Source organism: Rhodotorula graminis (genome assembly GCF_001329695.1).
Source record: "Rhodotorula graminis WP1 unplaced genomic scaffold RHOBAscaffold_4, whole genome shotgun sequence".
NCBI classification, from domain to species: Eukaryota; Fungi; Basidiomycota; class Microbotryomycetes; order Sporidiobolales; family Sporidiobolaceae; genus Rhodotorula; species Rhodotorula graminis.
Genome location: NW_017264931.1, coordinates 121457 through 134606, shown reverse-complemented (window position 1 = coordinate 134606; position 13150 = coordinate 121457). Strand labels below are relative to the sequence as shown.

Sequence of the window (13150 nt, the reverse complement as noted above, 5' to 3'; positions counted from 1 at the left end):
CTCGTCCTCGTTCCTTCATACCCTTGCGTAGCTCTCCCTCTTTGTGTACCCCTCGCTCTGCCAATGGACGCTCTCTCGGCTTTGTTTCTCCTCGTTCGGACCCTCTTTCGGACAGCTCGCTCATGGCGCAACGCAGGCAGGGCACAGTGTCTGTTCGTTGCGGGTCGTGCGCTACGTGAGTCGTGACAAGCCCGCGGGCGATTAAAGAGAGGAAGAGAGGGCGAAAGGGGAGAGGAAGAAAGGCCGAGAGGAGGACGAGGAAGAGGAGGAAGGGCTCGTCGCTCGACGACTCGGCAAGAAGGCTATGCACAGGAGGGAAGGGGGTTCAAGGGGGGAGTGTCTAATGCAGAGATACGAATGGTGCGAGGACGAAATGCGAAAGAAGGGCGAGAGGGGCGGAAAAGCGCCTGTGCGAGCTCACTCGGTGAGCTCTGGCTGAGGGCACGCGACGGCGGGAAGCGCCGAGGGCGGCGTGAGGCCGCGCATGCGGTACCAGTGCTGTCGAGGGGTACGGCGGGCCGTGTCAGTCTCGCTCACGTGCAGGACCTCGTCGTCATCGTCTGCGGCAGGGAGGGAGCGAAGGGAGCGCACCTTCATGAGCTTGATGGCGGCCTTGTTCATCGAGCTGCTCATACCGTTCGGGTAGTAGAGCGAGTAGCCGTCGTTCTGTGGCAAGGGCGAGAGAGAAGAGTCAGTTCGAGGCCATGCGAGAGGACTTGAGAAGGTCGGCCGAGAGCTCACGTGGTAGATCCAGTCGCAGCATCGATCGTCTGCAGGTCGGGGCTCGTTGTCAGTCGACGTCGAGGAAGGATGGAAAAAGAAGAGAGGGGAACGCACCGTGCCCAAAGATGGACCACATCATCGAGCCCGAGCCGTCCATGTTCTCGATCGTCGAGTAGAACGTGTCGAGGTCGTCGCCGCCCTTCTGCTCGTGCGGGATACCGCTCGTCAGTGTCTGCTTCACATCTGAGCCGAGGGCGAGGAGGAAAGAGGGAAAAGTGGACGCACGAGCCCGGTCCAATCGTTCTCGCCGACGAAGAAGACCTTGCTCTGGTAGCTGTTCATCCAGTTCTTGTCCTTGACGAGGAGCCACTGCAGCGCCGGGTAGAAGTGGTCGGTCCTGCACAGAGAGGCGAACATGCGGCGTGAGCTGACCGTGCGCGACGAGAAGGAGGAGAGAGAGAGAAGGGAAAGGGCGCGACGCACACGAGGTCGACGTTCGACACCTTCATGCCCGTGGTGGCCAAGCTGCCGCCATAGTCGGTCAAGCCGTCGGTGCCGTCGGCGACGAGGTGGTTGGGCGCAAGCTTCTTGATGTACGACGCAATGTCCTTGGTCCACGAGGCGGGAGGTGCGCCGCCGCCGAGCATGTAGCCGCCGAGCTCGTTGCCCGTCTCCCACGCTGCGCACACAAGTCCTCGTGAGCTCCGGGAAAAGAAGTATGAGAGGAAGCGAGGGCGCACCCATGATGGTCGGGTCGTCCTTGAGCGCGACCTGTTTGAGAAGGACGAGTGAGCTCGACGCTCTCTGGCACGACTACGAGACGGGCGAAAGAGAGAGAGGGACGCACGCCGGTGTAGGCGTTGACGTGGTTGAGCAGGACCGAGATGTAGCCCTTGAACAGGCTGATCACGTCGTCATTGTAGTAGAACTGGCTCGCGTCGTTCGTGTCGGCGCCGGCCCAGCTGCGTACGTTCTCGTTCGTCAGACTGAGAGGCAGTGAGAGAGGTGCGAGAGGAGGACGGACCCGATAAAGTCGTACTTGCCGCCATGGTCTGCGCGAGAAGGGGAAGAGGCCGGGTTGAGAAGGTCAGTTCGAGCTCGACGGTGGAAAGGCGAGGCGAGCGGACGCACAGTAGGCGTAGTTGTCTGCAAAGGGAGAGAGTGGGTCAGTACACGTCGACGCTGATGAGGAGGGAGAGCTCGACGCACCGGTGAGCGGGATGATGAGCCGCAGGCCGTAGTTGCGCGCGGCAAAGATTGCGTAGTCGATCGGGTCAAACTGCGCGCAGGACAAGGGGCAGTCAGTTGACGCGTGAAGCCGAGCTCGAGAGGGAGAGCTGGACGCACAGCAGCCTTGTTGGTGCTCCACGCGTTGGGCCAGAGCGTCTTGCTGTGGCCGGTGCTGCCCGACGTCCTCCATGCGGTCAGTATCCTGCAAACGGTCGACTGCTCGAGAGGTGAGAGACGAGAGGGACGCACCTGACGCCGAGCGTGTGCGACCGGATCGTGTTGCCGCCCATCGCGACCGTGATGGCCATGGCCTCGCGCACGCGCTGCTTCGACGGGTACGACACCTGCCAGTTGACGTTCTCGTCGAGGCCGAGCCAGTAGATGTCTGTGCGTGGGCGACGAGAGGAGAGTCAGGACGGTCGTCGAGAGGGAGAGCGGAGGGATGAGGGAGCGAGGGGACGCACTCGGGCCGACGATGCGGTACGTGTCGCCGTCGAGCGTCAACTTGTTGCCGCTGCGCTTGACGAACGTCGACGGCCTCGGGAGGAAGTTGAACGAGCCGAGCCCGGGCCCGTACACGGCGCCGCCGGCCGTGTTGGTGTACTGCGGCTGGCACGTCGACGCCGGCGGGGCCGGGAGCGTCAGGGCGACGGTCGACGTCTTGGTCGCGCTCGCCGACGACGTCTTGATCGACGTCTTGGTCGGGGCCGGCGTGACGACTGTCGCGAGGAGGGCCGTGGGCGTCCACTTGGGGTTGAGCGCGATCCACTTGGGGTTGATCAGGAGCTTGGTCTCGAGCGAGTCCGGGTCGAGCGTCTTGGTGCCCGTCGCCTTGATCTTTGTCGACGAGCCGCTCTGGCCGTGGTACATCTTGCGGCTCGTCGTCGACGTCGAGGCGCCGCCGCTGCTCGTCGCCGCCACCGAGTCGGCCGCCGACTGGTTCCCGCTCGGCGAGGCCGAGCCGGATGTGGCCGCCGGCGCATCGGTGCACGACGTCGTCGACTCGGCGACGGACGACTCGCTCGCCGAAGAACCCGCCTGCGACGACGAGTCGTCGGTCGCAGACGATGCGCCTCCTGCCGCCGCACTCGCGCTCGCCGCCGGCTCGCCCTCGCCCTCGTCCTCGCCGGCACTCGAAGCCGACGCCGACGCCGGAGCGGCAGCAGTCGAGTTGTCGCTGATCTTGATGTGGAGCGCGCCTGCGGCGCCCTCGAGGTCGTACGTGCCGGACGCCATCCACAGGTCGTCGTCGGCGGTCCACCCGCTGACCTTGACCTCGCCCTCGATCGCGTTGCCGGCAACCTCGCCCTCGAACAGGGCCGAGCGCGCCTGCGCATCGTCGTCGGCGGCGGCGGCGAGCCCTCGCTCGACGAGCAACAAGTCGGGCGATGCGGGGTCGGCAGAGTTGGCGCCGGCTGCTGCGCGTGCGGCAAAGCGGCCGTGGCCTGCGGGGTGCGGGATGGCGCGGTGTGCGGCTGGGTGGGGCGCGTGCGGGCTGGCCGGGCTCGACGACGAGGCGGTGACGAGCGAGGCGAGCGTCGTGGCTGCGATGGCGGCCGCGAGGGCGAGGCTCGCAGGCGAGGTGCGGAGGCGAGGGCGGCGCATCGTCGGGGGGATGGTGGGTGCTCGAGCTGGTGCTGTGCTTGTCGAGCAAGTCGCAAGGGGCCGAGAGAGAGAGCAGAGGGACGGAGCAAGGTCGATCGAGCGCGGCGTCGAGGTTGAGTGAGTCGGACGCGTCGCTTGCCCCGGACGCTCTCTCTCACCCGGGGCGCGCACAAAAGGCCAAGCGGCACCTTGCCCGATGCCACACAAGAGTGCTCCACGCGCAGCTCGCTCAGCTTGGCCGCACCGACCTCCTCTCCTCCTCCTCCTCCTCGACGTCGACCACCTTCTCTCCTCCCCTCGTCGTCGCGCAAAAGGCCAAGCTCGCGCGCATCCGACAGCGGCACTTCATCGGCGCCCGATCGAGTAGAATGCAAGTCGTCCCTGAAAGAAGTGCGGAGAGAACGCAAGACGACGACCGGGGCGAGAAAGGAGCGTTGCGCAGGCTGCGAGAGGTTCTCTCGAGCCGTGAGAGCTTTCAGGGTCCGCAGAGATAGCCTCTCGACTGGCGACAGCGAGAGCCAGGTCGCCGTGCGGGAGAGAGAACGCGATAAAAGTACAGCTTGGCAAGGGGGCACGCTCGCTCGCGCCGAGCGGCCGAGCCGACAAGAACACGCAACAAGTGTCGCTCCCTCCTCCTAGTACCCACCGCGGCCGCGGCCACGCGGCGCGCCCCGTCCGCCGCCACCGCCGCGCGAGAACCCGCCGCCCCTCGGCGCGCCGCCGCGGCTCGAGAACCCGCCGCCGCGACCGCCGCCGCCTCGCGACGAGAAGCCGCCCGGGCCACCGCGGCCCCGGGGCGCACCGCGACCGCCGCGGCCACCGGCGCCGGCTGCGCCGCGCTTCTTCTTGGGGCCGGCGGGCGCCTTGGGTTGCGGAAGGAAGCGCTCGATCGGGAGCAGCTTGTCGGTCGAGATGCACACCTTGTCGCCCGCCGTGAACGACGTCGCGACGATGCCGGCCTGGGGCTTGATCGTGAAGTAGACCTCGTCTGCGGCGCGAGAGGCGCGAGGGCGGCGAGGGCGAGCGAGTCGAGGGCGACAGGGCGAGGAAGGTGGGCGCAGGCGTAGGCGGTGGTGGGGGAGGACGAGTTCGAGTGACGAGGGACGGCGAGAGGTGAGGGCGAGAGGGTGATGGTCAGGAACTGCCGCAAGGGAGGACGAGGCAGAGGGACGGCGAGGACGCACTGATCGGGCCGAGAATCTCGTCAACCTTGCCGATGGGCGCCTTGGTCGGGAGGTAGATCGGCGCGTTGAAGTAGGGGACCTGCGAGCGCAAGGGCACGTGAGCTGCTGCTCGAGAGCTGGCCGTCGAGACGAGGCAACGAGGGCGCACCTTGGACGGGAGGGTCGACGCGCAGAGCATCTCGCCCTCGACGGCGTGCATGAAAGTGCCGATCTCTGCAGAACCGCTTGATGGTGAGCATGTGGGCTCGAGGAGCGCACGAGGGGGAGGACAGAGCGACGGACCGATGACCTCGGCAGGAGGGCCGTCGTCGCGGTAGCCGCCGCCGAATCCACCGCGTCCACCGCCACGGAAGCCGCCGCGACCGCCTGAGAGGGTGAAGGAGAGTCAGTGACGGTCCTGGTGACGAACGCAGGGGTTGAGGGCGAGGTGGGGGAGCGCCATCTCGAGATGGTGCTGCAGGGGAGATGAGGGCCGACTCGCTCGTCGAGGCGGCCTCGCCGGCCTCTCAAGGCGAGCTGGCGCAGGCCCTGGCTGCAGGTGACCGGATGTGGCCTGTCACAGGGACGGCACACGACCGAGGGAGGGGAGACGGGGAGGTCGCGGCTCACCGGGTGCACCACCGCGCGAGAAGCCACCGCGACCGCCACGGTCAGAGCCGCCGCCGCGACCGCCTCGGAATCCACCACGAGAGCTCATGGTAGCAGGAAAGAGTCGGGGGCTGGAGGTGGGGAGCGAGCTGGGGGAGGGCGCCGCGAGGAATCTGCTCCAAGCTCGCGAGCGGAGAGCGAGATGAAGTCGGCGCCGCTCGCTCACGCTGGAGATCGTTGGTGTGGCTAGACGGGTGCAAGGCAGTTTCGTACGGCTGTCAGGCCCCTTACAGAGACAGCTTGAGCTGTTGCCGCCGAGCGAGCTGAGCTGCACCGCCTCGCTCAAATCCGCAGCTGTCGTCCCTCTCGCTGCAGCGTGGGCGTGGACTGGTGCTGCTCTGCAAGAGCTAGCTGAACCCTGCTCGTGGCCCATATGGCCAGCGCGAGAGCCGGGCTCGGTGGTTGGCCGTCGTCGACGTCGCTCTCAATTCGGGCCGGTGACACCGCCTCACTCTCCTTCTGCTCCCTCACCCTCGCTCTCGCCTGTGCCGTGCTGCACTCGAGATCGCACCTGTGCTATGGCGCCATCGACCACCCTGTCGCACGCTCTCCATCCAGGGCCGCATCAAGGCCCGCCGCTCTCCAAGCGCGAGCGACTCGGGACCGCGGCCACCTCGCTCAAGCGCCTCGTCCAGGACGAGTGGGACAAGGCTGGCAACAAAGACCCGCAGGTGCGTCCCCGTCCCACCGCACGCGATCCCCCCTCGCGCCACACCCAGTCCTCCTGACACCTTGCCCCACCTCAGCCCTTGCCGCTCCCGCCACTGCGCGCCCACTCTGCCCGCTCGTCGTCGGCCAGGTCCTCCGTCACGACCTCGTCCTTCGACGCGCCCCACTTTGTGCCACCGCCGTCAGCCGTCCCGCCGGCGTTCGACCGCTCTCGGTACCCGCCCTCGCCGCCCGACACGCCCGACCTGGGCGACACGCCCGTCCTTCCTTCGGCTCCGTTCGACAAGGGCAAAGGGCGTCAGAGCATGGAGCAGGAGGAGGAGGACGCCGCCCTCAACGCTGCGCTCGAGGCCAGCCTGCACGACGAGCAACCCGTTCCTCAACAGGTGCGCCCCTCGTTCTCCTAATTCTCGACACCCTCGCCGAACTGACACTCTGCACTCACAGCCGACGACGAGCGAGACCGAGCTGCGCGAGGTCCTCGAGCAGTCGCGCGACGACGAGCTCGCCCGGCAAGAGCAAGTCGCCGCCCAAGAGCAGTCCGACCTGACGGCGGCCCTCCTCGCCTCGTCCACTTTGCCGGCGACCGCGCAACGCGACGACCTGCACACCCTGTACCACCCTCGGTCGCAGACGCTGCCCTCGTTCTCGGCGACCGACTTTGCGTCGTCGGCGTACCCGCCCGAGAAGCAGCGCGAGTTCCCGACCGGGCGCCCGGCGCTCCCGCCCGGCGCCGGCAGCGCGTGGGACGACGAGCAGCGCGAGATGGAGCTCCTCGCCGAGGCGATCCGCATCAGCAAGGAGGAGGAGGAGGAGCGGCTCCGGTTCGAGGTCGCCGAGGTCGAGGAGGCCCTGCGGCGCAGCGAGCTCGGCGCGACGACGAGCGGCGACGAGAGCGCCGAGAACGGCGCCGCGAGCGACTCGCTCGAAGGTGGCGGCGGGTCGTCCAACGAGGCGTCGACGTCGCCCCGGTCGCCCAGGACGCAGCGCCACTCGTGGCTGCGCCCGCCGCTGTCGAGCAAGCTCGCGACCGACGGGCCGTCGTCCCCTCCTCTCGCCGCCGTCGCTCCCCCCCCTCCTCCTCGTCCGCTCCCGACGGTCCGCCACGACTCGGTCGCGACCGTCGACACGTACCGCACGGCGCCCGAGGCCCTGCCCTTCTCGAACCTCGACGTCGCCGCGCCGGCCCCGCCGCCGCGTCCAGCTCGCCCAGCTCCTCCTCCTCCTCCTCCTGTACCTTCCTCCTCGACATCCGGTGCTCCTCAGAAGCCGTCCCGACTTCCTCCCGCACCGCCCGACACCTCGTCGGCCGTCCCCTTTCCCTCGCCCCAGAACCTCGCCATCCCCGAGTCGTACCGCGACGAGAACAACGGCTCGCCGTACGAGCTCCCGTTCCTCACGCCGAGCAGCTCGCTCCGCAGCAACGGCCCCGGCCAGCAGCACCTGCGCCCGGGCCTCGCCGGCGTCGGCCAGTGGGAAAACCGCAGCGGCGGCGGCTCGTCGTCGTCGTACTACGAGCCCTTGTCGACGAGCTCGCACAGCGGCGGCGGTGGCCCCGACGGGCGCAGCGAGTCGAGCGCCAACAGCGCCGACTCGGCGGGCCCGCCCATGTCGCCGCTGTCGGTGCGCAACCCGGACGGGACGCCGAGCGTGTCGTCGTCGCGCGCGTCGACCATGTCGAGCGTGTCGACGGCGACGTCGGCGTCGGACGGGGGCGAGCGCGAGGGCGACGCCGGGCACCGCGTCGAGAGCCTGTGGATCGAGGACCTGCCCATGTTCCCGGCGGGCCTCACGGGCCTGTCGGCGTACGCCGGCCGGTCCATGTCGGCCATCGACGAGACGACCGAGCCGGCGAGTTCGGTCTACGCGACCGAGCAGGGCGGCGCCGACGAGCACGTCGTCGAGCAGGACCGGGTCCGAGCGCACGACGACGGCCGGTTCCCGGACGAGGTCTCGCTCGCGTCGAGCGGCGCGTCGACTCGCCGGCACGGCCTGCCTGACGAGGTCACGCTCGACGAGCGGACCTGGCTCGCCGGCGGCGGCGGCGGCGCGCAGAACGGCACGGCGTCGACGCCGCGCCCGCCGTTGCCGCAGCGCGAGTCGTCCTCGCGCATGCCGTCGCTCCCGCCTGGCGCCGCACCTGCCGCCTACGGCGAGCATGCGCCGCCTCGAGCGCCTGTCGAGCCGCAGCCGTCGACCGCAGCCGCCGTCGCGCAAGACATGCACGAGGACGGCCTGCGCTTCGGCCACCCGGCGGCGTGCTCGCGCGAGCTCGCGCACGCGTGCCCGGCCGACGGCCTCGACGCTTCGACCGAGGTGCCGGCGCGCATCGAGCTGTCGTGCATGGCGGGGGAGGGCGACGGCGAGGCGACGGCGAACGAGAAGGAGGCTCGAGCGTCCCGCGCCGATTGGGCCATCGAGGCGCACTCGTGGGTCGCGCTCGTGCGCGCCCTCATGTGGCACGGCGACTCGACCCTGTCGGCTGCGCGCGCCGACCTCGCGCAGAGCCGGTCGCAGCGCTGCGCGGCGACGGCCCGGCTCGAGTTCCGGCCCGACGACGAGGGCCTGCCCGTCCTGCGGCTCGTCGTCGCGCTCGTGCCGCCGAGCGACGCGGCGTCGCACCTTGCCGAGCACCGCGAGCTGAGCGTGTCGCACCCGGCGCGGCACGAGTCGGTCGACCAGGGCAAGGGCAAAGGGCGCGCTCAGGCTCCTGCACCGGCCGCCTCGCCGCTCGCCACGTTCGCCCTCCCCGACCTGCTCCACCTCCCGACGCGCCTCTCGAGCCTCGCCATCCAGCTCTACACGCTGCGTCACCTCGCCGGCATCGCGCGAGCGACGCAGCCGGCGCAGCACGTCCAGTCGCCCGACGGCCACGAGTCGGGCTACTCGGCCATGCGCGAGCTCGCCGACGCCATCTCGGCGCTCGCTCGTGCGGCGCAGGACCGCGAGCGGCGGCACGACGAGTCGGTGACCGCGGCGCCGGCGCCTGTCGACTCGACGCGCGCCGCCCCTCTCGGTGCCTCGCCCTCTTTTCCCTCGAGCGCCCCAACGCCGACCGCTCCTTCTCCTCGTCCTCGCCAGCCAGCTCCCGAGGAGCAGAACGCCCGCCTCGTCACCCGCCTGCGCGACCGCCTCAGGCGGCTCAAGCGTCGCGGTCCGAGCGCGCCCACTTCGGGCACGGGCGTCGCCTCGAGCGGCAGCTCGGCGGCGAGCGTCGAGGCGGTCAGTCGGGAGCGAGGAGCGCGCGAGGGCGGTGGCGCTGGCGGGCAGCAGCAGCCGAACAAGCTCGTCAAGCCGGTGCCGCCCGCTCGGGCGACGGCTGTGCGTCGGTCCGAGCGCGTGCTCGCGGCCGAGGACGGGAACGATGGCAGACGTTGGAGCGTCGGCGGTGCAGGGCGGCTGTCGTCGCAGGAGAGCGGCGTTGGGAAGACGACGGACGAGCAGCGCGAGCTCCGGTACCTGCCCGTGCTGTAGATTCGCTCTCGTCTCTTGTAGCATCCCCTTTCCCTTTCCCAGTCTCTCTCTCTCTCTCTCTCTTATATTGTAGCTCTTTGTCGTCGTCCTCTTGTCGCTGCAGTGCAAGGCTCGTTGGACTCCCTGCCCTCGTCGTCCGTTTCCGCCTTTGCGATCTACTCGCGCCGCCTCCCTCTCCCGGCCCTGCTTCGCTTCGCGTCTCTCCTGTCACTCGAGAGGTCTCCAGAAACCGAATGCGCCCGGCGACCGGGAGCCTGGCGCAGGGCACGGCCGCTCAACGAGGACGACGACGAAGTTGAGAAGGTCCTCCTGCTGCCGTTCCGCCAGCGCGAGCCAGCAACGCTTGCTCGTCGCGCTCTCGATGCCTCTGCGAGAAAGAAGAAAGCCGCTGCTTCGCATTCCTTGGGCGAGGAAGCTACACACTCGTCCGCGAACGCTCACTCGCTCCCTGACGGACCCACCCGTCGCGCACTCCTCGCTCGCTCAGCTCGTCCACCCTGCCGCCACCGCCACCGTCCGACGTCCCTCGCTCACGTCGTGTCGACCGAGGAACGCCCTGAGCTCGTCGAGGTCGCCAAAGTCGACCCGGAGCAGCTCGTCGACCTCGTCGGACCCGCTCGGACCGCGCTCCGAGTGCGGCGTGTACAGCCCGCCCACCGCCACCGAGCCCTCGCCGTGCTGCTGCGCGACGGGTGCGTCGTCGCCCAGCTCGTCGAGCTCGTCCTGCGTCGCCGCCGCTGCCGCACCGGCCGCCGCAGCGCGCAGCAAGCCCGACATGGCGTCCGAGCTCCTCGCCGCCGCCGCCGACGCCGCCGCCGTCGACGACGTGTCGAGCTCGGCGACAGGCCCGGCGACGAGCACGGGCGGCGGGCCCGCCGCGCCGCTCATGGCGGCGAGCGCGCTCGCGGCGTCCATCTTGCCCGCCGGGCCCGCGTCGTCCTGCGCCGCGGCGTGCGCCGCACTCGCGCTCGCGCCTGCACCGGCGTGCGGCAAGGACCGCGACGGCTCGACGTCGAGGTGCGCCGGTGAGCGGGCAGGGCCGCTCGTCGACTCGTGCCGCGGTTTGGGGCTCGAGACGAGGGCGAGCGAGGTGGCGTGGGCGAGGAGCGAGCGGTGCCAGCGCTTGACGACGGGCCAGGTGATCGAGGCATGCTGGAGGAGGTCGAGGGCGGTCACGATGCGGGACGGGGCGCAAGAGACGCGAGAGGGGCAGACTGTGAAAGGGAGAGGAGGTCAGGGAGGTCCGTGCGCGAAAGAAGGCGAGGGCGGGGACGCACGCCAAGGGTAGATGCGCAGGTAGTTGAGGATCGTCGCGGCGAGGTAGACGCAGAACGACCTGCAAGGGCGCGACGAGAAGAGTCAGGTCGGGCTGCTCGAGAGAGCGAGAAAGAGGAAAAGACGAGGACGCACAGGTGCGGCGTCATGCCCGTCGTCGCCGGCCTGCCCCTCGACACCTCCTCCTGCAGCTCGACGACGTCGAACGCGTGCGCGACGAGCTCGGCGGCCATGCCGGCCCAGTACGCCCGCCCCTCGGGCGGCGCCTCGCCGTCGACCGCGCTCGCCGCCGGGTCGTCCTCGTTCGACGGCGCGAGCGCCCGCACCATCTGCGCGAGGTGCGCCCGTCGGCCGAGGATGTGGACGGCGTGAAAGTCGGCGTAGCAGTGCCAGAAGCCGAGGTCGAGGTGCAGGTTGCGGTACGCGAGCAGGTTGGGCGTCGACCATTTTTGACGCGTGCCGTCCAGCGACGCGAGCCACGCATCGAGCGCTCTCTGCGTCGTGCGGAACGGGCTGCCCTCGTGCCACGGCGCGCTCCACGGGCCCTCGTCGCACAGCGCTCGGGCCGTGCGGCCAAAGATGCCGCCGACGGCGAGGAGCGCGCCGAGGAGCGACGCCTCGCCCGGCCCCGTCTGGTTCACCTGCGCGATGGCCGACGTCGTGCCGGGCAAGTACTGGACGAAGCGCGACGGGACGCCGAACGAAAAGTCCTGCTCGTGCGAGGGGAGCGGGACGGGGACCGTGCGCGGGTCGAACGACGAGCCCGGCGGCGGCGGCGAGGCGCTGACGAGGTTGGCGTCGAGCGACAGGAAGTGCCACGTGCGGCGGCGGATCTCGTTGTCGATGACGCTCGCGCCGGGCAGGTCCTTGTGGAGGTCGAGCGCGTCGGCCATGTCGCGCGCGACCGACTGGAGGACCTTGGCCCGGAAGGCCGTGCCGTGGCAAAAGTCGTGGACGGCGAGGAGGTACAGGGCGTGGACGGCGGCGAGGGACGGCGAGACGAGCTCGCCGAGGACGAGGTCGTGGGCCCGAGCGGCGTAGTGCTCGCTCGCTCGCGTCGGCGAGCCGTGCTGGGCGACGAGGACGGGGACGAAGCGCGCCGAGATGGAGAGGATGGCGAGGAGGAGGAAGGGCGAGACGGTGTCGGGCCGGGTCGAGAGCTGGTGGATGAACGACGGCCGGTGGAGGAACCCGAGCTGGAAGAAGCCCTCGAAGAAGCCTGCGCGCACGAGAAGCGTGAGTGCGCGTCTCTTTCCGCCAGGCTTCAAGAGTCCGACACCGTCGCAGGGTGGCTGGGCTCGAGTGAGGGAAAGAGGACGCACTCTCGCACCCTGCAACGAGCACCGGCAACGGCGGCAGCCCTCCCTCGCTCGCGCCCTCCTCGCCCTTGACCGCCGCGACCGCCGCGCCGACGCTCACCGGAGCTCGTAGCGGCAGAGGTACCGCCTGGGGCGACCATGTCGGGCTCGGCGGCGTCGGCGAGCCGGCGAACGCTCCTCCTCCTGCTCCTCCTGCCCCTCCTCCTGCCGCACCGCTGCCCGACGCGCCGCCGAGGCTCGAGCCGCGCGCACCGACACTCTCGACAGCGCCTTGGCCCTGGTACGACGTGCGGCGGCTCGAGTGCTGCGGGCCGGAGAACGACGAGTCGGCGAGGTCGTCGAGGTCGGCGGCGGCGGCAGGGCGCTTGCGAACGTAGGGCTGCGCGGGATTCGAGTTAGCCCGATCCTTTCGAGCGAGACGAGAGAAAGGCAGAGAGAGCGAGACGCACCGTCCTGTCATCGGCGGCCTTGCCCTTCTCGCCCCGGACGCACGAGTCGGCGTGACCGCGCGAGACGCACACCTGGCACGGCAGCGCGCCGTCGACCGTGACGCACTTGACCTTGCCCCTCCTGCACCTGTGTGTGTGTGCACGGCGCACGAGAAAAGGGAGGGAGAGATGGGGGAAGTGAGCCGAGGAGATCCGGGCCGGCGCCGGGAAACGAGGAGGAGGATGGGGCGCACCTCTGGCAGGCGGGCGTGGTGCGCTTCGGGGTTGGACCGGGCGCAGTGCTCGTGCTGGCGTACACCGGCGGCGCAGGCTGGTGCTGGTGAGGCTGGTGAGGCGGCAGAGGCTCGGCGCGGTTGACCGAAGCCGGACGAGAGGGCGCCTCGCCGAACGGCGGGAGCTCGACGGGGCGGCCAGGGCCTGGTGCAGGGCGTGCTGGAGCAAAGCCGCTCATGTGCGCCAGCAGGACGGGCGCGTAGAGCGAGGAGGCCGAGGGGGGAGGAGCCGCTCGGAATTGGCCTTCCGGCGCGCGCGGCGCCGACTCCGACCTTCGGCACGGCCAACTTCTTGCGCACGA

At 69.9% G+C, this 13150-nt stretch overlaps 4 protein-coding genes across 4 annotated transcripts; 1 reads left to right on the top strand and 3 right to left on the bottom strand.

Moving 5' to 3' along the window:
- Positions 1-417: 417 nt before the first annotated feature.
- On the bottom strand, positions 418-3558 carry RHOBADRAFT_42525 (glycoside hydrolase family 5 protein; the record flags this gene model as incomplete). Its single annotated transcript, XM_018414073.1, has 14 exons — positions 418-498; positions 592-666; positions 742-770; positions 838-925; positions 1009-1120; positions 1207-1402; positions 1464-1494; positions 1571-1685; positions 1748-1775; positions 1855-1869; positions 1933-2002; positions 2071-2125; positions 2203-2338; positions 2418-3558. The coding sequence occupies 14 exons, from the start codon at positions 3556-3558 to the stop codon at positions 418-420; spliced, it is 2172 nt and encodes a 723-aa protein (XP_018272246.1).
- A 635-nt stretch (positions 3559-4193) lies between these two features.
- RHOBADRAFT_34816 (uncharacterized protein) lies at positions 4194-5481 on the bottom strand (the record flags this gene model as incomplete). Its single annotated transcript, XM_018413232.1, has 5 exons — positions 5352-5481; positions 5025-5108; positions 4891-4955; positions 4743-4821; positions 4194-4546 (listed from the first exon to the last, which is right to left on the bottom strand). Exons 1-5 carry the CDS (start codon positions 5437-5439, stop codon positions 4194-4196), a joined length of 669 nt encoding a protein of 222 aa, XP_018272245.1. The 5' UTR covers positions 5440-5481.
- A 427-nt stretch (positions 5482-5908) lies between these two features.
- Positions 5909-9654, top strand: RHOBADRAFT_52236 (uncharacterized protein; the record flags this gene model as incomplete). The annotated part of the gene is made up of 3 exons (XM_018416239.1): positions 5909-6061; positions 6137-6445; positions 6507-9654. The coding sequence occupies 3 exons, from the start codon at positions 5909-5911 to the stop codon at positions 9531-9533; spliced, it is 3489 nt and encodes a 1162-aa protein (XP_018272244.1). The 3' UTR covers positions 9534-9654.
- A 254-nt stretch (positions 9655-9908) lies between these two features.
- On the bottom strand, positions 9909-13027 carry RHOBADRAFT_52235 (uncharacterized protein; the record flags this gene model as incomplete). The annotated part of the gene is made up of 6 exons (XM_018416238.1): positions 9909-10747; positions 10811-10869; positions 10944-12027; positions 12131-12506; positions 12577-12703; positions 12810-13027. 6 exons carry the CDS (start codon positions 13025-13027, stop codon positions 10017-10019), a joined length of 2595 nt encoding a protein of 864 aa, XP_018272243.1. The 3' UTR covers positions 9909-10016.
- Positions 13028-13150: the final 123 nt, after the last annotated feature.